This window comes from Anneissia japonica, unplaced genomic scaffold (genome assembly GCF_011630105.1).
Source record: "Anneissia japonica isolate Jap-2015-1 unplaced genomic scaffold, ASM1163010v1 scaffold9_len2422644_cov172, whole genome shotgun sequence".
Classification (NCBI taxonomy): domain Eukaryota; kingdom Metazoa; phylum Echinodermata; class Crinoidea; order Comatulida; family Comatulidae; genus Anneissia; species Anneissia japonica.
In genome coordinates, this window is record NW_022758107.1 from 476,849 (window position 1) to 498,744 (window position 21,896).

Consider the following 21,896-nt stretch of genomic DNA (forward strand, 5'->3'; position numbering starts at 1 on the left):
AAATAATAGGCGTTGATATGCCACTGTCAATGATGGTTTTATGATGGGCGGTGGAAGTGGTCCGGCGGCCGACTGACCCATATTTTGCTTTGATAAATAAGCTTTTTATAATAAAAAAAATCTTTCAAATTTAGTGACATTTTAAATTATGATTATTTATTAAATGCACCACGCTGAAACACTATAAACGTGCGCATCAAAAGAGCCAAATGGTTAATACCTGTATATTCAATCCTGGATTACAATAAGTTCTCACTTCCTCTAAGAAATTTTCCGACGGGGATCGTCGACAAGGGTACGAAATAATGGGCTGACTAGAGAAAATGTCCCCCTAAATCTTCCCCTGGTACTGTTATGATATGCAGTTATTGACATTTAAAAAAAAAAAATTCAAATCAGATCATTTTCCTGTTTGCTGGTTTTATTTCTACAAAATATTAAACAAAAATATTGGAATCCACTCACTATTTTTTTGACTCCCTGGATTCTAAGTTAAGAAAAACCAAATAATTCTAACAGTTTCTTGGTCCAATTCAAACATACGTCAGCTTGGCAACTATATTTACAGACACTTATTTCTCTCTTCAACAATACAACCACAAATTTGTAACATAAAAAAACAGGAGGATAGCTGGTGAAAATTTGAGTAAATTTAAATACATGGGAATTGGATTCATTTGCTAGACTAAAATGCAGCACATAGCAACACAGCTATCTATTCATGATATATACTGTACATAGATTTGACATTGATATTAAACAAGTAGAATTGAGAGTATAGTAGTACTGCTAGGCCGTCTCCATACTGCACTCCTTAGCAGCTTGAACATCTTCAACTGTTTTCTGTTTTATCTGAATGTATTAGAAAGAAAGGATTATTCTTGATCCATACTATTTATTTATTTTATTGTTTTTAACACGTTATATCGTCATTGCGGACTTATAAAATCCGCATATGCCTTAAAACTAAAAGAAAATGCATACTTTTGGAGTCCGTACTGAGCCCAAAAAATCCGCAATGAAAATATAACGTGTTTTTTTTTTTTCATTCACATATACAATAGCAGCACAGGGTGCATTATAATGTGAATGTGCAGTAAAATTAGGCTAATAAATACACTATTATGAAAATATACAAATCTGTAAATGAGGAATTAGATTAGCTATATACAAATTGGACGAAAAAAAATGCAAATTGATAAACAACATGGAAGACTCATTGGACTTTAGAGCTTTTGGCACAAGATTCACACTTATGGGTAAGATAAGAGCCTGAATAACATACAAATATACCTTTGTATATAAATGTATTACCAAAACCTATGTTGATAAAACATTCAATTTTGCCCACCTCTTTCTGAGCCTTTTGTCCATTCCCATTAGCATGTCCGTTTGTAGCGTCACCATTCCCATGTCCGTTGGTAGCATCACCATTTTCGTTACTTGTTGCCTCATCATTTCTGCTTTTCTTTGTTTCATTAGCATCCCCATTCCCTTCAGGTTTCCTCTAGATAAACACAAAGAAAGTACTGGGAATGAGGGGAAATGGCATGACATTTATTATCAATTAAGGAAACGTTGCCAGAGAGATGAATTGCAGCAAGAAAGAATCTACTGTTCTCTGAAAAACAGGAAACAACTAGTCATCTTAAACAAATGTATGATTCACAGCAATAACTTTGAACAGTCAGTGGTCAGCAGACTTCTGCTGTTTTGGGCAAGTGCTCACACAAAGCGTGGATAAATTAGTTTGCTTATGTAGTGTGGACGAGGGTTTACAGCTATAGCATAAACCATAAATTCAGAGCCTCATGCTAACCTTTTTTCGAACTAAATGTGTGATATCCGTAGCCGAGTCCTCTGTTTTCTGTGCATGTTTAACTGCAATCTGAAAAACAAACATAGAAACACCATATAAAAAGTATGCTTAACAGAAAGCATTTTGCTACTGATTTGGCCATATAAAGGCAAATGGGATATTGGACTCGGAAAATTTTATAGTGTGAACATGTGTTCTTGTGTGAACAGCACACAAGTGGACAGCTAAGTCAGTGTATCTTAATCTATTACCATAAATGCTGGAATAAGCGCCTGTGGTTGGTATTATTGGAGAGCGGCGCTTAGCGAAAAAGAGATCGTGTTTATCGCATATTAAATACGCACGTACTGAGCTTGCAGCAAAAAACACATCTAGCGTTTATATAAGGCACACACCTGTTGGGCTGGAGCAGATGAAGTTGATGACTGTGCAAAACCTGATGAAGATGCTCCTGGACCAACTCCCTACAAATTCAAAATATTTTAAAATTAAAATAATATGCGGACATGGATTACATACTGTTCTATTCTATGAGCTGGGTGGTTTGCTGAGAGGCAATTTCTCTGCTTTTATGCTGAATCCCCTGTTCAAAACCTGGCCAGCGTCAGGTTATAACCATCATATAGAATAAAGACAATTAAAAGAATTATTTTAAAATTAATTATTGAGCAAGAAATTAAAAATGCCCATATATTACTTTTATCTTTTTACTTTTTTTACTGTACACCTGCACAACTGCTTTAAATTCAATGAAACTGAAAACAATTTAAAAGCTATGGACACATTTTTATCCTCTACCTATTACTACCAATTTCTGTGCACAATATATCTGTTTATGGATTTACATGTGAAATAACTTACGAATTCAGCAGCTATAGCCTTCTTTGCTTGGTCATCAGCATTTTTCATTAGCTCTTTAGCATCATCAATCTGCACATAAAAATATTGCAATTATTATTCATCTGATAAAAACATGACAGAATGATGACATACTGTTACATTAAGCTACGTTGAATATGCCATAGTCTGAAGATCCAAATGTAGTAGATCCATTTAAGGCAGCCATAACCTTTGAACCCCTGTTATCATTAAACTCTCTTATGATTACTGTAACTAGTTAAATCTGCGATGGTCACTTGGGAGCCTGTGGTTGGTATTGCATTGAATATGACAAATGAGAATCTGAATCTAATACACCATAAAATGCAGGCATACCTTTGCAATTATGTCTGGAACAAGCTCTTCAAGTTCTGATATTTCTTTTCTGGTTGAAGGCAAGGGACTGTCTGTGTTCTCTTTTTCTACAGCAAGAAAAATATTATAAAATCAAAGTTTAATACACAAACCACATACGATGGTACCAGTTTGTTAAGATGTTGTAGTCGGTGCTGAATTTCACCGTTTCATGACTACGAAAATTTTCCCAGAGAGCGTAAAACCAGGGAGATACTGCACCAACGGTCATGATTCTATAAGAACTCAAAATGATCTGCTACATGGAGAACACAACGTCACGACAAGCGCAAAAAAAGATCGTTTTAATGACGATCTATTCAGACTGCCACCGACAATCGGCAGACGGCGCCGCGTCCTCTATTGCCTACGGGAAGCTGAGTTGGACTCGTCGGCCGATGGTCGTACGACGCAGTTAGTGCCACCAATAATCACTAGACAACATTGCATCAAAAGTTTACAGAAGCGGATTTGGATATATCTGCCAACGATTGTACGACCATCAATTTGTATCAAAATGGGGTTTATCCATTCATCATTTATGCACTACAATTTTATAATGTATGTATACACACAAAAGAAGCATATGTACTGTAATAGGAATGAGAAAGTTTACCTAACTGTTTCAAGGGGGGGGGGGGCTCTTTTCCCGCCATCTAGGAATCTAAATTTCTTTTAGGGGCTTTTTTGGAAAAATGTTGACCCTTCCCCAAATTTTAACTCGGATCCGCCCCGGGACTATGTGTGAAGCTTAATGCCCATGATTTTCCTGTTGTACACGGGTGGTAACAATAAAAAAGATGTTGATACTGACCGTTTCCTTGAGCAGTTTCTTTTTCTTCTTTGCGCAAGTTGACGATTCGCTGCTCGATTACAGCCTTTGATTTTTCGTAGCTCTGAAAAGAAAATTTAATACAGTGTACCGAGTACAAAATACTACCATCATACCAAATACCCAATCATATAACATAATTTCTGTAGCTCAGACAAGCTTAAGCGTCTCCCTCAGCTTTCCTCTAGAATCACCACATGCAATACTAGAGCAGTCACTAAGGGCTAGAGCCTTCATGCAGACCCTAACATCAGACCCCTGTGCAGTTCATCATAGATACATAGCATTTAGCAAAAGTGTCTTATTTATTACTTGTCATTATAATTTAAATTCAGGATAAAATTCTAATTTTAAACTGCTATCCACCTTGCATCAGTGGGTAAATATTAAACCAGATGCAACATTCATAATTTAAAAAATTTTGAAAAAGGGTGTACCTCAATGGATTTGTCAAACTGTTTATCAAGGCCGTAAACAAGTCCTAAGTTGTAATGTGTTTCCGCTAAAAGGCGGCTGTCGGCTTCCAAGTGTTTGACCCGAATTGCTAGGCATTTCAAGAAGTCATCGATGCTCTGGGCGTAATTCTCAGTTTCCATGCCAAGCTCTCCAAGCGTCAGATGTACCTGAGCAACTTTCAGTTGAGCTTCCTTATCTATCCTGATGAATGAACAGATGTAACAATGTAAAACTAAAACATCTTGTGAAATTGCAATTAAAGGCAACCATGATTTATATTTTTAGTTCACCAAGAATTATCGCATAAACTTCAGGGCTGTAGCTGTAGAAAACTAAGGGTGGATAAGACATTTTAAGGGTGGGTGGGTGATAACAATGGTGAATTCTAAATACGAGTGGATTTTAAGGATGGAAAAGTAGGTTAATAAGGTGGGTGGAGGGTCATGAAATTGACTTTAGACTATAACTACATCGCTGAAACTCAGTCATGTTTCTGTAAATCATTCATCATTATCTCTTCATTTTTATAAACATTTAATGAAACTTTTAAATACTCGTTATTTCTTCCTTTCATGCAATATAATTTTCTGTCTTTATCCTATCTTTAATGGCAGATTAAGATTTTATCCAGTACTTTATCATATTCGGTTGTGTAAAAAACACTACAGCAATCTAATTGTACATTAGCCCTTGTATTGAAATTTTTGATGTTCCATGTATTTTTGGTTTACATATAAAATTAAGGAGGTTTTGATTAAACTTTTTAAACTTGGCCATTCAATAACGTAAAATGGTAGGGCAACCAAACTTGAGGGTTAGGTTCAAATCCTGATGTAAACAAATCAAATTTTACAATTTGTAAATATTTGCTTATAAACCTGTTACTGTATTTATTTGCGAAGTCCTAACCCAAACATATATAATAAGCATAAAATCTCTTCTTGAACACTAATCGTTGTTAGACATCGTGCATCTCACTAATTTCTGCCATTTGGTACATTTTTGAACAAGTGCACGCATAAAATAAGTCATTACAAAAAGGAAATATTTACTTTAAGAATATCACCCTTGAAAGTTCAAGCATTTCCCATGCCAGTTGGAAGTTGGGAATGTCATCAGCGTTCTCACCCTACAAAAAAACCCAAAAAAACATTAGTTTCTTAGAATTAAAAATGTAAATTTATGCTGAAGAGATTAAGAATGAGTGTCATTGTTGGACACCCCGCATTAATGCTAACAGTAGAAGGCCATCAGGGGTGCTGCCAGATTTTCCCACACCTACCTCACTGTGTTTCATTTTCCCCTTTACACTTCGCAACGGCTGGACAAGGTTTGGTAACCTGCGGGCGCCACCACCGAGTATGAAATCATTTAAAAGAATACCAACACAAACAAAGATTAGTAAAAAATACATACCTCTTCATCTGTTTTTGCTTCTCCATCTGTGGTTCCAGCTTGATCGTCATCTTTACTACAACCTGCACCTTCATCATCTAATTAACAAAAAACCAAACCAATTATATTCCATAAATATTAAATGATTAAAACAAAATAATATAGAAAAATATCTATTTGAGAATAAATACCAAATAACGCAGTTTTTTTTTTTTTCACTTATTTTGGGCAACAGGAGTTATCAAGAGGCAGGCAGTATGCCAAGTCATTCACTCCCATAAGCTGGGTCTCATCAAAACTTATAGACAATCTTTGCAATACAGTACTTACAATGCAACAATATAATGCAATATATACTTTTAAATAAGGGCAAGGATGATAATAAGGAACATACAACAAAATCTTGGACATCAAATAATGTTATTGTTGAAACAACACATACACCGACGTTGTACACGAACATTAAAAAAAAAAATTATAGTGGTGATTACATCCGACTTAAACACTAAAACACTTTGGCAAGTGTTAATACAAACAGTAAAAGCATGAGTTTTATTGAATAAAAAAAAAAAAAATGATGGGTAAAGGTTGCACCAAGCCCTGCCCTTTGGATACTGTTGACAACGTCCCTCAAAACGACAGCGTAAATGCATTTAAAAACACAAGTTTAGAGGACAGCATGTGCGTTTTGGGATTGAGCGCATTAGTATTAGGTTTAAAGAGGTATACCATCTGAGCTAGAAAATTTCTATAATATAATTAAAATACTGTAGTTACAATGCTAATTTGAATATTACATACTGTACAATTAGAAACATATGAACATTGTAACCTACATTTCTTTTTCAATGAACAACAAAACAAATGTTAATGATTATTTACAAAGAGACCAGACAATTATTCTGTGAGCCGTTAAAGATAGAATGGAATATTGATGTTAATAATGGAATTCTCTTGTGCTGATTGGTGCAGAAACTTATGACTTTTATTGCCTTTTTTCTTTCCCTCCTTTTTTGCCTTTGTGTCTTTTGAAATAGAGTCTTCAGTCTCCATATCTTCTTTGATTGAATCCTTGTCCATTTCCATTTTCTCTACCATTTCTTTTTCCTGCTTCTTTGTTGCCACAACCTTACTCCCCTCTTTCTGTTCCTTGTTAACCTTAACATCACCCTCCTTACCATTCTCTGTGCTTTCCATCTCAACATCTTCACTCTCTTCACAATCATTTTCTTTCTTGGCCTTTTCTTTCTTTCTCTCCTTGCTGTTTGCATCTAAGGCACTGTATACATCTTTAAATATTTTTTCTCTTTCAGACCCTGGGGGAATTGATAAGCTTCTATAAGCACATTTTATTTGAATGTTTGGCAAAAATTAATACATTACAAATACTAATGTAAAATGTTTACTATTACGAATGGTTTGCAACAGGAGATAAGCACCTTCCCAGTAATTATTAGTGACAATTCTTTGGTGTGAAGGATGACCCATAGACGTCCTGACTTATGTCTAATGGGAATGATCTAGTGAATTGGGCAGTTTATTTTGTTCTTAACATGCAACCATACAGTATTACAGCTTCCCATCCGAAAGATGAAACTTGCATAACAGCCCTTTAAATGAATGACAATACAGTTGAACTGGGGTCAAGGTTTTAGAGTGAAGATCGCCATGCTTAAGCACACGCACAGCGGTTACCACCAGTTCAACCATGCTGCTAGATAGCACATTAATACAAAGACAGATTTACTCAGGACTTGCCTTTAATTGATTTGGCACTTTCTATCACATTCGACCCAGCAACCTTTTCAGTTGTGCCTTCATCCTCTGAATCAGATGCCTCATCGGGAACCCCGTCTAAAGCATTTCCAAGTACACCGGTCTCCATGCGCGCCAGCTCCAAAAGAGCACAGCCATACTTAAAATACGCTTCACCACATTCTTTCGCACTTTCACCATACTTTGCAGCCCTGCAAATACAGTAACAAAGATATTTGAATTTTGGCCTTAGGACTTGTTTTTCATAAATCATAATTTTTTTTATTTTTTCCCAATAAAGCGCACATATCCATTGCAGTAGTGGTCAAGGCTTACAGTACCAGAGGGCGTACATAAATCTGGGGATTCGTAAAATCAAGGTTGGGTGAAATTTGTAATAATCGTTGACTTAATACCTACAAAAATGTTACCTAGGCCTACAAATAGAACCATGTGTTTAGTGTTTTCATTCACTTTACGATGTTAAAATAATATTAAAACCATGTGTCTCAGTGTATCAATTATCACAACTGTATTATCACTATCAATAAAAAACAAAAATATTGTAAGATTACCATACAAACAAGGTATAACTTGGGAATTTTCCTTCATGGCTTTCTAAACAGAGCTGTGGTGTTTTTCAGTTGACATTTTTTGGACTGTAGAAAAGTTTAAAAAATTGGCCACGTACAAAAATTAATGGCTTTTACTGAAATTAATTCTTCATATATTCTTTCTCCTGAAAATTGTATATTTCTATATAAAAATAACTTACAGTAAAGCACTTGCTTCTTGAAAAGCCTGGACAGCTTGAACGACCTCTCCTATAACAAGATTTCGCTTTCCTTGTGCCATTAATAACTGTGCATCAGCATCTATATCAATACTTCTAGAATTGGAAAGAATTGTATACAGTATTATTACCAATACATCAAGAAAACTACATTAAAGTTTGCACGATTTTTTTTTATCAGACTATTTAACACGCTCACTGGCGCGGATACGAGTTCACATCCGACAGGGATCACTCAGAGCAACAAGTACACGAGTTCATGTCCACACCTGTCCAACCTTCCTGACCTATAAGTAATGATGTAAAAATAATTACTAGGCCTATTGTAATTGTATGTTTGTTTGTTTTGAGCGAGGACGATGTGCAAAACTGCTGTATTTAGGCCTAGTTGTAGGCAAAGGTCTAACCTAGCTAGTACAGTACATTCACTTGCGAAATCTTAATTGCTACTGTACTAATACCACTGGCACCAAGCCCTAACTACTAGGCCTACCATAGCTTAGGAGATATGTACCAACCCTTCGTCTCCGGTCTGTTCTTCTGCGGAGGTGCTTGCAGCGCCCACAGGCTCGTTTGTGGCTGGTTCCTCCTCCGCGATTGGTTTGCTACACTCAGTTTTGTCATTATTTTCTCCCATTATTAAGGTATAAAAATAAATGAATATTTATCGAAACAATATCAGAAAGAATCTTATAGATGTTTTATAGCGTTTATAACAAATTGCCAAAGACACAAAAAAAGAATAAAACAACCAAACTATAACCGAGACTGACACTGATTACAGTATGAAATGAAGAATATTTCGCGCGTTTCGTTCTTAAACATGCCTGCCGTTCTTTTTATTATGCATACCACTAATCGTGAGATAATAACTCTAAAGATGAATCATATTCCTTATCACAAGGGACCATACATGTAATATACACAGCTCTGTTATATATTTATATAGATTTTGCTTAATTTAAAAAATATTATTTAATAAAATAGCATGTATTTATAAAAGTAGGGAGAGTGAAATATTAATTCAACAGCAAAAGTGAAAGGTTACCGTCCAGAGGTTACCAATACAGGTGCAACTATTTAGATTATATACATTATTTTAGTTTTTAGGAATAAATATGTGTTATTTGTTTTAAAATATTACAGTTTTACTTAAAATAATATTTTTTTTTCTTTAGAATTTTTATGAATACTGGATTTCAGATGCCTCTATTAGTATTCATAAGATAACAATTAAAAATTTAATACTCTGAAAGTGACACTATGACGTCATTTCCAGTTCATATTCGCCATTTTGTTGAACGAGAGAAAGAAGTTATTATTGCACGTGAGTTTTAGAAATTGTATAGTATATATTCAGATTTCGTAGCATATGATACTTATTAATATATAAATGGCTGCCTAATAAATCGTTATAATATAGTTTATGTTTTGCCAAGTTTGCGATAATTAATTAGATGATAAAAGGTTTCGAAAATCTGTATTTAGTCTTTCTCTTTAATTTAAGTTTGGGCCTTCTCCGTATCCGCACCCTTTCTAGGGCATACCTCCGGTAAGTTGACGGTTCCAACCAGCAAGCAAGGAGTTTGAAGTGGTGTGTTAGAAACGTCGAGAAAGAAACTATATTTAGAAAACATTGCCGATTTTGATGTATTTTAACGACAAGCTCGATTTTTTTTTGTATCAGAACTTATTTATTTATTTTATGTCATGATGTTCTGTTGGTAAAAACAAGAAGAAGACATGCGTGCATGCATATGCAGCAGCTGAGCAGGCTTTGGCGGTATCCGATCATTTCGGTCGCCCTATTTTGGTTGTGCATTTCGGTCGCGGTGTATGGAGCGCCGAAGGCGCGACAGCGAATGTATGATAAGATATCCTAAGCAGTAAAAAGGCCTAGGCCTGCCGTTTGTTAAAGCACGAAAACAAGTCATTTTTATTTATTTATTTTTTTTATTTTTTTAAATTTTTATTTTACTACTTTTTGACTAATTGTAATACAGTTTATTTTAGCATCAGTTGGTATTACAGTATTTTCTTTTTACAAAAACAGCCTTTTATGATCTATGTGAATGGGAAAGCGTTAACAGTATTATAACGTAATATTTATGGCAGGCGATGTCTGAAGACTAGAGGAAAATAAAGGGAAAAAAGTATTGCAAATATACCATCTAAATTATAAATACTTGGAGTTTACTAAACTTTCTTATCTGAGATTAATCTGGACCTTCCGGTTTTCAAATTATATATTGTTAAAATAAGAACGTATGTACAAAATATGTTAAAATGTGGTTTATTTATGTTTAAGATGGACTATTTTATACCTAGTTTAAAATTATGAATTGTTAAGTAAAAACATGTATTTTAATGTATGGCAGTCAAAATTTTGTCTATCAAGAGCCTAATAATCTAAAACTGAAACGAATACAAAGTAAAATTTATTTAGAACACTATCGAATTTACTTTCGAAAAACATTGTAAATAAGCTAGCTTGTACATCGGCGTTCCATACCGCGGTTGTGAACCGCGACCGAAATGCATAACAATAGGGCGCGACCAAAATGATCTGTATTCGTCTGGGCCAGGCCTCCTTGCCAAGGCTAGGCTGGTCCTAGGGTTATGGCAAATCAAAGATAGCATTCTTCGCGATTCTAGGCCCTATGCGTAACAAATAGAAGCGTCAATGTTCAGTAAAAAGAAACAAAATCTAATCACCTTTGAGAGAGGGCATCACCATGGCTGTTAATGTTATAGAATTTGTACTCGGATGCACTATCTTTAGTTAAGGATATCTGATGTGAAAGTTGAAAAGTAATCACTTTTGCAAGGAGCTGCCATACACTGTGTTGTTATTAGGGACCTCTTGATTTGTGCGACGACACAACGCTAGAACGGAATCACTCATGCATGAAAGCTCCCTATAACAGAATTTGCACACAGAAATTACGAGGAACACTATCTAGTAATTATAAGATCTTTGTGCCGAATCAAGAAATATCAACTGAGGGCACGCCACAACAAAGCGGCTTCAACACAGCTCTGCCTAATAAAGCCACAGTATTTCAAGCCCGTAGCCAGTGGGGTTCGTTTGGTTCGAACGAACCCTCCTTTTCACGAAGTGCCCTTTCAACAAAGGCTGGCTAGCCCAGCGGGATGGTGTCCAGCGGGGAATAGTTTCACCTGTATATATATATATAATAATACTACACTACAACCAACCATACCATACTATTAAATCATTATATTATATTATATTACTATGGATGCAATATTTTATTGTGCAGTATGACCATTCAGGCCCTGAAGCCTTGACTCAGAAATACCGGGATGGTGTCCGGCGGGGGATAGTTTTACCTGTATATTAATACACTACAACCAACCATACAAATTTGTCTCGGTTCTTTTTATGTTACTGATTGTCTTGAGTGAGTACAGTACTCAAAAAATTACCTCTTTGATATAGGCCCTATACATTTTTTTTAAATGTATGGCCTTACAAATAAATTAAATAACACCTGTAAATGTCTAGAATGCTGGAGCTTCTAGGGGCTTTGCCCTCCTTGACCCGGCCCCCACTGGGGCTTCGCCCCCCCCCCGCTGGGGGGCCCTTGGCAGTTCGCTCGCAAGTGCCCTTTCAGTATCAAAAAGAACCCCCCCTATCAAAATCCTGGCTACGGGCTTGTATTTATTATAGATTTCTTAACCGACATATACTCACAATTGTTTTATTGCACTGTCATTTTTTCATGTTTAAATATAATAATAAGTAAATCATAATTGACATTCTTTTGTAGATTTGTAATCATCAAAACAAGATTATAGTTACTTTATATATAATAAAAAAGGTAAGAGATTTTTATTGGTTTTTTTCACATGCAGCATACAGTAATTAACACTGTAAAATTAACATAAGGTGTATTTATTGGGATAAATTTATTATCTATTTTCTGCTCAACAGTAGTATAAAAATCATTCACATAATTCCATCTACAGGTATTTACCATGTTAAAATTAAAAAGATGATGCGATTGTTTTGTTCCTGTTCCTTACCTATACAATCATCTCTTTTGTATTGAAGAATCGAGAATACATTATTGTCATAAATCAAACAAGTTTAATATTAATTTTTATTACAAATATTTCTAAATCCAATTTGCCATTTTATGAGGTCAGTTATGAGGTCAGTTTTTTTTTTATGAGGGAATTTTGATTTTGAAAATTTTATAATTCTATAGATAAATTTCCCACCATGAACCAAGAAAAAGTAAACAAGTTGAAAATGAGTGCTGGGCAAGTAAGGATAGGCGGAAAGGGAAGCGCCAGAAGAAAACGAAAGGTAGTACACAAAACAGCCACAACAGATGATAAAAAACTACAAGCAACACTGAAAAAACTACAAACGAACAGTATACCAGGCATTGAAGAAGTGAGTGTGGTTTTGTTTTTTATTTGTACTCTTTTAATGGTTTTAAATCTTAACACTCTGCCCACCAAACACGGAGATCTCCATGTTTGTTAACACAACGCTTGACCGCCAGACACAGAGATCTCCATGTTTCAGGTTTTTTTTTTACGGAATCTGATAGATGGAGTAATTACCGACAAGTACTAACAATTTGAACACTATATTCAGTCTGGACCATAAGTATTTCACTGTTTGTTTGTTTACAATAGCGTAGAGCGGTATTGATTTACTTTCACGAAATCGCGATTATCTGAGCTCCGTTTGCGAAATTGCATAAATCTCCAAAAGTGAGTAATTTTCATTTTATTGTTATGGGTCACAGATTGTGATTAGAATAAAGTGTTTGGTACCATTGTGAAGCTAGAATGTTTGTAGTTCTTGTGGTATTGACTACATGTCAATCTGATCACATACGCACCCTCAACGAGCTTTGGAAAAGTGTTGAAATTTGCTAAAAAGTCTTGAGTTGGCAAATATTATTTTTTCAAACCCCTGGCGGTCAGAGTGTTAATTCAGTATAAAAAGCACCTATTTTGCAGAATACAGGTCTCCCTCCAAAAGACCACATGGGGTTTCTATGGTCTTAACAGATTTGGTCTTTAATTAGAATAATAAAGAAAAAAAAAACATTTCTTAATATGGGACCAAAGAAAAGTGGTCTTTATTTGGAGATGTCTTTATTTGTAGGGGTCTTTAGTTAGAGGAGACCCTGTAATTGATTTTACAAGGTGGTGAGGAGTAAGAAGAGAGTAAAATTTGGGTAACAATTTTTGCCAGGATTTGTTATATGTTATTTAAAACTGTACAGTAGTTTGGGCAAGTAATTTTAATAAATACTCATGCAAATTTATATAAATTGTATATATTTTAAATATGTTTTATAGAGTACCACAGTTGTGTTGTTACTACGCCAGGTGGCGCTCTCTGTTGTCAACAGACGTAGGTTACCGTTCACTAAGCCTGAATGACTTCATAGGCTTTCTATAATAGGCATTTTAAAATCTAATATTTTACCATCAAAATGTACTAAAAACACAAAAGCTCGCATTATATTTGTTATCGAACACACATTTAAATTATCAATTAAAATTTACAAAGAAAAAGTAAGATACAACATCTTAATATTAAAGTATGTTAGAAATTGGGATCATTGGTTTGTCAGTGGAGAAAATGGCGTCAGGTTGAATGCATTTTGCAACGATAGCAACGGAGTAGTATCACATGGTATCGTGACGCAACACTGTATTACTGTACTCTATACTGAAGTAAATAAGTTTAAATTGATCATGAATGTTAATTGCAGATAAAGTTAAACTGTATAATGGCAATTAAGTTTTGTAATGATATATATTTATATTAGGCCTAATATTTTTAGATTTAAATCTTGGGTTGCATTTTTGTTTTGTTCAGTTCAAGCTTGTCAGCTGTTCAGATAGTCAATGACAACTACTTGTTTTGCTGACCTCAGTATGGTTAAGAACTTTATTATTATATGCCAACAATATGACAACAGGATTTCTGCTCCAAGTTCATAAAAGCCAACATACTGTACATTATTTCCAGCTTTATTGATATTGTATATTGTTATTGTATATTGTTGTTGCAATAATGATATGTATATTGTTGTTGCAATAATGATTGAAAAACTAATGCACAGTTGGGAATAGGAAAATAACATTGGGTGTTACATTGACGACGTCACGATTGACTTATAATGTACATTATTTTCAATGTTATTAATATTTTATGATGTTGTTGCAGGTAAATATGATCAGGGATGACGGGACAGTGATTCACTTCAACAACCCAAAAGTTCAAGCGTCCTTAGCTGCTAACACATTTGCCATCACCGGCCATGGAGAAATAAAAAAATTAACAGATATGTTGCCAGGCATCTTAACTCAATTGGTAAGATTTTCTGTTGTTCAGTTGATTTCTATACTAATAATCATCCCCTCACCAGTGGGTTGTATGTATGGAGGGACCTTTTTTTATTTGTAGGTCTGCAGTGTATAAAAAATAAAACACTAGTAGAAGCAATTTTTATCATTTAATTAATCAGTTTCAAGATTATGATTTATATTGAATTGATTAAAAGTATTTTAATGTTAATTCAGGGTGTTGATAGCACTGCCACTCTGAAGAGCTTGGCTGATAATCTGCCCGGAGGCCAGGAATCTGCGCCCTTGGCCACAAGATCCGATGAGATAGATGAAGATGATGAAGATGTTCCAGGTAAGATGATGTTGTCTACAGGAAGTGATCATAAATTCCATGCTCAGTGCATGCACCTGATACACTAAGCTAGGCCTGCTTCACACACTCGAGCCTGCTATATCCACCGCAGGGCAGCTACAACCGTCTTATATTCACCATGACTGTTAAATGGCGTTGCATGGTCTATTGAAATATAGCAAGCAGTGCTTAAATTGTTTTAACGGTTTTATTGTTTCAGATTTGGTTGAAAATTTTGACGCACCATCTAAGGAAGAGGCCTAGGTTGATGTAATGATGAAGTGCCGCTCATTCCCGCCATAAACTTCTGAAGCTCTCTCTCGCCAACTTGTACACATTTTCATGGCCGTAGAAACTGCACTAAGCCAAAGCATTATGGGAGCAGCTTCGGACCCCCAAGTAGGGTATGAAACCACTGATTAAAAAAAAAAGCCACCAACCAAAACGCTATTTAATTGAAGGCATATATATTATAAACATTCTTATGTACTCATGAAATGAACAGAAATTTTGGAGGTACTTTCATTGAATGTGTGCAACCCCGAAGGACGGTGTAGCAGAAAAACAAGCAGTTCATCAGCGTGTGCTGCAAGTACTCATATGGCTACCGAATCTATAGGTGTACCCGTATATTCAATGTGTTAAATTAAGATCTTGATAAAGATTTCAGTCCATTTTGTTTGCTTTGATATTTGGCCGAAAAAATTGTGGATATTTGATACCGTCTCAACAAAAACATTGTATTTAAAAAATGGCATTATCATTCACAAAAAAGTTATGTTTTCCAATTTTTTTTATGAGAGGTCTCTGTTGTTGATTAATGCAATATGTTGTTGTACCAACTGTGTACAGATAAGAATAGCTAATTCTTCCAGCATGTTTTCAGTTTATAGAAATTAGTTGAGTGTGAAAAAACTTTGATTTGCAAACAAGAAAAACAATGCACAAATCACGTCATGATCAAATCAAATATGAAAACTTGCGTTATTTTTACCACATGTACAGTAAAGTAACGTTTTTCCATTATAAATTATTCCAGAAAACCAGGAGTTTGTAAAACAGTTTTGCTTATGTGTTTGTACAGGCAGCAAAACATTAATTGGCTGTTCATATGTGACCATTACTGTGTTTTTAATACATAGACCTGGAATATCAGTATTTAAATGCAGCATTGTAACTGAAAAAAAAATGTATTACAATTGCTGATTTCATCCTTTTGAATGTTATGTTTGTTACTGCAAGTTGCTTGATAACAATTCATTACAAAAACGTGAGATGCGCAGATTCAAAAAAAAAAAAACACCTTAATATCTTGGACATAATTTTGAAGACTACAAACCTAGGGGAGGGTACAAAGCTGAAAAGTTTATGGTACTCTAGGTATGATCTAGTTTTTAAAAAATAAATTATAATTCACAAATATTATTGTAAATCTGAAATAAAATTACATTGTTACTATTATTTTTGATTGATTTCGTTTGGTATTAAATATTGTTCAATTATGTTTTTAAATACCTAGTAATAGTCACATAAATGCCTACTTCACAAGACTTGAGAGATTACATTTGTTGAACCATTTGTTACTGTCAGGCATCATTAGTACAAAGCTAATCCGCATTTTAATAATAAAAAAAAAAGCTGAAATTATCATTTTTCCACTGCCGGTCCCATTAATTTAAATTTTGCATGAGTGTCTGCGGGTACTAATGATGTTTGACTAATATTTGTTAATCTACACCTGGCTTGTATATGCTGTATGGTGGGAGTCCAAAGTGATTGGTATTTTGTACGAGAGAATAAAGAAATGATAGTGAACAGTCAAATTCCTGTTATTTTATGCTTGATATGCCAACATAGTTTGTAGTGAGCCCTCTTGTGACAACATTTTTGTATCAAAATGACAGTGTAATATGCAAACGTGTGTTTGTAGGACATGCATGTGTTCCTGGTCCTGTTCCATTTGGCACTACCAAAAGGTCCATTGAGGTCAATTCTTATAGTCAAGATTTGACCTGAAAAATTTTAGATACTAGAACTAAATCCTGTGTTTTCATATTTGAGCCACATCGATGTTGGTATAACATTTTCGTCTCCTGATCTCATAAACCTTCGGTCTCGTATTTTAAATTTTCTAGATGCTCAGCAAGTTCTTGTAAAAGATTGTTCAGCCTGTAAAACAAATTTTATATGATCATTGATTTATTGTCTGTAGGACAGAGCTTGTTGGGCAGTCAGAGTAAAAAAGATATAAAAATAGGCCTACACTAAGCCAACACATGGCTGCCACAGTCTGAGAGTGTCATTTCTGGGCATCCAGAGGTTCCTATTCTTAAAAAAATCTCATTTTGGAGGGGGAACCCCCCTCTTGAACCCTTCCCCCAGCTCAAGCCTACAATCTCAAGTGCCCCCCCTCCCCAGAAAATATATTCTTGAGCTGCCCTGCTCAGAAGTTTTCCAATGACATTCTAAATTGAGTATTAACACCTGCCCGTGGCACCTAGATATTCACATAGAAAAATATACACTATCATGCTAAGCATATACACTATTTTGTGGAGGTTTGGGATGGGGAGGGGGAGAATTTTCTAGTACAATGGTGTCGTAATGTAGTACGATCATGGATAGCCGTATTATAATAAGCCATAGGAAAACTCACCTCTGCTTAATGAACACCATCAATTCTCTGACATCTTCATCGCCTGGAAGATCTTGGGTATTCTGTTTAGCTAATTGCAATTCAGCAATCTGAAACCAATACAATAAAATTGTAACACGGGCAAGTGCAGTATAGGTGGGCTGAGGAATACAGTCAACTTTTCATAATTTTCAATAATATGATGAAAGAATGTGTAGCTATAACATGCCCTTGAATGCTAAAGTGTTTATAAGTCAGTGGTGACGTCATAACTTTCATTTGCACTGAATTTTCCTATCCACGACTGATCAGTTTATCGATATAGTGTGTCTTGTGTGCAAAAAGCTCAAAGCTGGGGTGATTTTACTACAGTACATCGCGATTGAATATTTCGTTGCTATGCCAAGCTGAATGCACACAGCGAACCTAACAGATCTCTCTATGGTGCTGGTTACCAGGGGCAGATCCAGTAAGGGGGGGGGGCGCCATGTGCCCCCACCCCCGTTTTGCCACTAAATTTTGAAATTTCAATGCATACATTGAAATTAGAGCTACTCATTATCTATTTTGAATATGTTGTGCCCCCTGTTTGAAAAATTCTGGATTCTGGTTACATTCCTGGCAAGGCCTAGAATGACAAAATGGTTATGAGATACCAAGGTGACTGACTTATAAAAGAACAGAAAAATATTGGCAAAGCTGAAAATAACAATCAATTTATTAATCTAGAAATCGCAAAGAGCTGCGAAGAGTTGTGGAGAATGTCAATGCCCGTACCACTAACAAATCATTCTAATACGCACAGCTAATGCACAAACACACACACCACTAAGCAACTGGCGACTGTAACCAGCAGTTTAACATAGCAACTGCTCTATAAACCGGCAGTTTGATTAAAGGGCCATATAAAAGGTGATGGATGTCACAACAGCAGCCTTTTAGGAGCTATAATAATAATAATATGTCGTTCTTATATAGCGCTTAATGCCTTAACAAAGCCTCTAAGCGCTTCACGTTACTACCCCCGGTCATTGGATCAAACACATAGGAACACATTGAACACCAAATTAAATTATTAAATTAAATTATATTATTATTCCATAATATTGCGGCTAGTAATCAGCGCAGTTGTGTTGGAACCTACCAGGTACCCACTTGTACTCCTGGGTGGAGAGGCAACCGCAGATAAAGTGCCTTGCCCAAGGACACAAGCGATTTGCACTGCGAGAGTTTCAAACCCCCGACCTCGAGGTTGGGAGTCCAAGCCACAACCGATGCGCCAACAGCTCATCCAGCTATAATTTTCATTACAAATTGCATTCAGCCTTGCAGGCTTCAGGCAATATTTCAGGAAATAATGGCTCCAACTTCAGCTTTTTTTTACATCTAATTATATTTTGCTGCAGGTGGTGATACCTATTTCCACTGATATCTGAGACAGTACTGGCGCCGGCTAGGGCAAGGGGGCTTAAGCCTCCCACCGGACAGGTCAAGCCCCCACCTCGTTGACGGAGCTCGTCGGGCAGTCAGACCATAAAAAGTATAAAAATAAAAACAAACCAAGCCAACACGTCTGTCACAGTCTGAGAGTGCCATTTCCGACCATCCAGAGGTTCCTATTCTTTAAAAAATCTCATTTGGGACGGGACCCCTCTCAGGGCCTAAGAGCTCAAGTCCCCCTGTCGGACAGCTTAGCCCCTGTCTCTTATACACATCTAGATGTGTATAAGAGACAGATATCCTAGAGCCACCACTGATCTGGGAGGCAATTAAGGCAGATCTCCCAGAAATTAGGACACTTGTTTGTGGTCTATTTATTGAATAAGTTTAAACTATATATACACTATTATATGTTTTCCACTAATAATTAACATTCGAGGGCATAGCTACAGGTTTTAAAAACATGTAAATATCATTAATTTGCAGGAGATGGGATATTTTCTGGGAGATTATTGCTGGTTCGCGGGAATGCGGGAGGCTGTCCCGAATTTCTGGGAGACTCCTGCGCCTTGCGGGAGATTTGGAACCCCTGCATAAACCAAATGTAGCAATCAAAGTTGGGTACATCATCATTTATTTACATCAGCATTTTCACTCTTACGAAGGGTTACTGATTTTCACTTAATGACGACACTCCCATGTTCCACTTTGCCTATCTTGAGCATCCTCCTCATTTAGACCAACTTTACAGATTTCTTTCTTTACCACATCTTTCCATGTAAGCTTTGGTTTTCCTTTTCCTCTTATACCATCCACTTCCAGATCCCATGCTCTTTTCACAGGTTCATCATCTTCCATTCTCAGCACATGACCCATCCATCTCAATCCACTCTTTACCACTTTTACAATATGGTAGTTCCTTCCAGACCCAACCTATCCATGAGCTCCCTTGTATTCTTTCTGCCAGACATTTTCACACCACACATCCAAATCATGGCTCTTTCAGTTCTCCTCAAGATACCTTCTTCACATTCCTCGTTTCTGATTCACCATTATGTTATTATGCTGTTCTAACACAAGCCTTATAGATCTTGCCTTTCATTCTCATTGTGAGCCTTCTATCACTTCAGTACATTTCGCATGAACCCAATTCTGACATGTTGTGCATCTGATAGAGTTCCTCATGACTCTCTTACCATTTCAAGATGTTTCTTTTCCATTTCCTGGACTTGAGCAATGCAGTCTGCCACAGCAGTCTTCCCATGCTCATTGCGTAGCTTTTGTTCTATTGATATGACAGACTGTGAAATGTGGTTGAAAGCTTCTGTTACATCATGCACTTTCTGCCGATAGTTCAGAAAATCATAATCCGGTGCAGTCTGGAGGTATGCTATATGAGCACTGGAAAAAGAAGTATCCACATAGATTCTTTTTTAATGAGTAGTATTTTAAACTGAAATTTAATTCAAACTATAAATATATGACAGACAAAGCAAATAATGTCAATACAACCTTCAAGGACCAAAAATCAAATATATACATGAAACAAATATTTAATTGCTTTTTATATTTGAGCAGGTAATTAACTTTCAAATCCTATATATTATTTCTTGGTCTGTGTATTACATTCATTATTAATTGAATTAAATTACAAAAATCATCTGTTAGTTTTAAACATGCATGTGACATACTTATCTAGTGTTTTGTACGTTGCCACCCGTTGTTCTTGCAGTTTATAGAACTCACAAACAAGACGCCTTGGTTCAGACACAGCTTCTTCAGTCTCCTATATTAAGTAGTAGTTAAGCACTTCAAGCATTGATAAACTTGATGCCAGAAAAACTGCCTAAATCATTAATAATTCATTACTGCAAACTGTACTTCCTGAATTAAAAATTTACAATTTTTATGTTTTTATTCGTTAATATCTCTTTTAATGCCATTTTAATGTAGAATCTAGTATCTTTGTATGTTTTTTTTTTGTCGGTACGCAATTTTGCCATTGGTTACAATGTAAATTGATACCCAGCACCTCAACAAGCTGGTAGTAGCCATGGAATATAAATAACACCAGAAGATATAAAAGAAAATATGTGATTTATGTGATAAACTTTTTGTTAGCTGGCAGTGTAGATATTTTTGCGACAGCCTTACATAAATTATGTAGTGATTGGGCATGCCGAGCCAATATCCATAGTGTTTTCTGTTTGCTTTATCTGCTGATATCTTAAACATGAATAAGAGACAACAGTGTCAAATCAAAAATACCTCCTTGGTCAAATACAGTATGATGCTAATACCTTTTTTGAGATATCTGTCTGGGAAGACAGGATTTATTCCATTTTGAACCCTTGTTCCCAAATTTGAGAGGAAAAAAGGAAGCATAAATTGTTGTTCTCTGACTACTTATTAACTAAACAAATATAGCCTATTTTATATACCTGTTTTTACTCCTATCTAGGCCTACAGTAGGCCCTAAGTCTTCGTCTGTTTTAGCTTTAGACTAGAGAGGGCTTCTTTTTGGCTAAACCAGTGAGGTGCTGCTGCTCACTCAGAACCCGCTGCTCAACATGTGGACTGTTTGTGTTCAAATTATCACAGCAATAAACAGTATAAGCATAAGATTTTTAGAAATAAATTAATCTGATATAAATATTGTATAATACCATTCCACAGCCAACAGATATCTGAACCGGACTTTAGACACTTAAATTCTGTAGTTTAACAAGCTAGACTACTACAAGGTACTCACACTCTTCGCTTTGTTTTTATGGTTTGATTTTATAAAAGACATGTGGAAATGTGCTGGCGCTGTTCAACTTTAACAGTAGGGACTTT

At 35.7% G+C, this 21,896-nt stretch overlaps 3 protein-coding genes across 5 annotated transcripts; 1 reads left to right on the forward strand and 2 right to left on the reverse strand.

The window, feature by feature from the left end:
* Positions 1-403: 403 nt before the first annotated feature.
* LOC117125156 (protein HGV2-like) lies at positions 404-9,082 on the reverse strand. 2 transcript variants are annotated; one of them, XM_033271558.1, is made up of 14 exons: positions 8,802-9,081; positions 8,266-8,379; positions 7,494-7,702; positions 6,728-7,051; positions 5,757-5,833; positions 5,393-5,469; positions 4,322-4,541; positions 3,867-3,948; positions 3,035-3,120; positions 2,681-2,749; positions 2,215-2,283; positions 1,820-1,888; positions 1,352-1,507; positions 404-852 (listed from the first exon to the last, which is right to left on the reverse strand). In XM_033271558.1, the coding sequence occupies exons 1-14, from the start codon at positions 8,918-8,920 to the stop codon at positions 790-792; spliced, it is 1,734 nt and encodes a 577-aa protein (XP_033127449.1). In that variant the 5' UTR covers positions 8,921-9,081; the 3' UTR covers positions 404-789. The 2 variants fall into 2 exon arrangements, with proteins under 2 accessions (XP_033127449.1, XP_033127450.1); XM_033271559.1 differs by lacking the exon at positions 6,728-7,051 and having other exon boundaries at positions 8,802-9,082.
* Positions 9,083-9,505: 423 nt separating this feature from the next.
* On the forward strand, positions 9,506-16,444 carry LOC117125160 (transcription factor BTF3 homolog 4-like). Its single transcript, XM_033271565.1, has 6 exons — positions 9,506-9,610; positions 12,078-12,128; positions 12,519-12,709; positions 14,510-14,656; positions 14,866-14,983; positions 15,204-16,444. Exons 3-6 carry the CDS (start codon positions 12,533-12,535, stop codon positions 15,245-15,247), a joined length of 486 nt encoding a protein of 161 aa, XP_033127456.1. The 5' UTR covers positions 9,506-9,610; positions 12,078-12,128; positions 12,519-12,532; the 3' UTR covers positions 15,248-16,444.
* A 57-nt stretch (positions 16,445-16,501) lies between these two features.
* LOC117125159 (required for excision 1-B domain-containing protein-like) lies at positions 16,502-21,867 on the reverse strand. 2 transcript variants are annotated; one of them, XM_033271563.1, is made up of 5 exons: positions 21,811-21,867; positions 20,750-20,844; positions 20,255-20,459; positions 17,640-17,728; positions 16,502-17,152 (listed from the first exon to the last, which is right to left on the reverse strand). In XM_033271563.1, the coding sequence occupies exons 1-5, from the start codon at positions 21,850-21,852 to the stop codon at positions 17,083-17,085; spliced, it is 501 nt and encodes a 166-aa protein (XP_033127454.1). In that variant the 5' UTR covers positions 21,853-21,867; the 3' UTR covers positions 16,502-17,082. The 2 variants fall into 2 exon arrangements, with proteins under 2 accessions (XP_033127454.1, XP_033127455.1); XM_033271564.1 differs by having other exon boundaries at positions 21,725-21,853.
* Between the last annotated feature and the right edge of the window lie 29 nt (positions 21,868-21,896).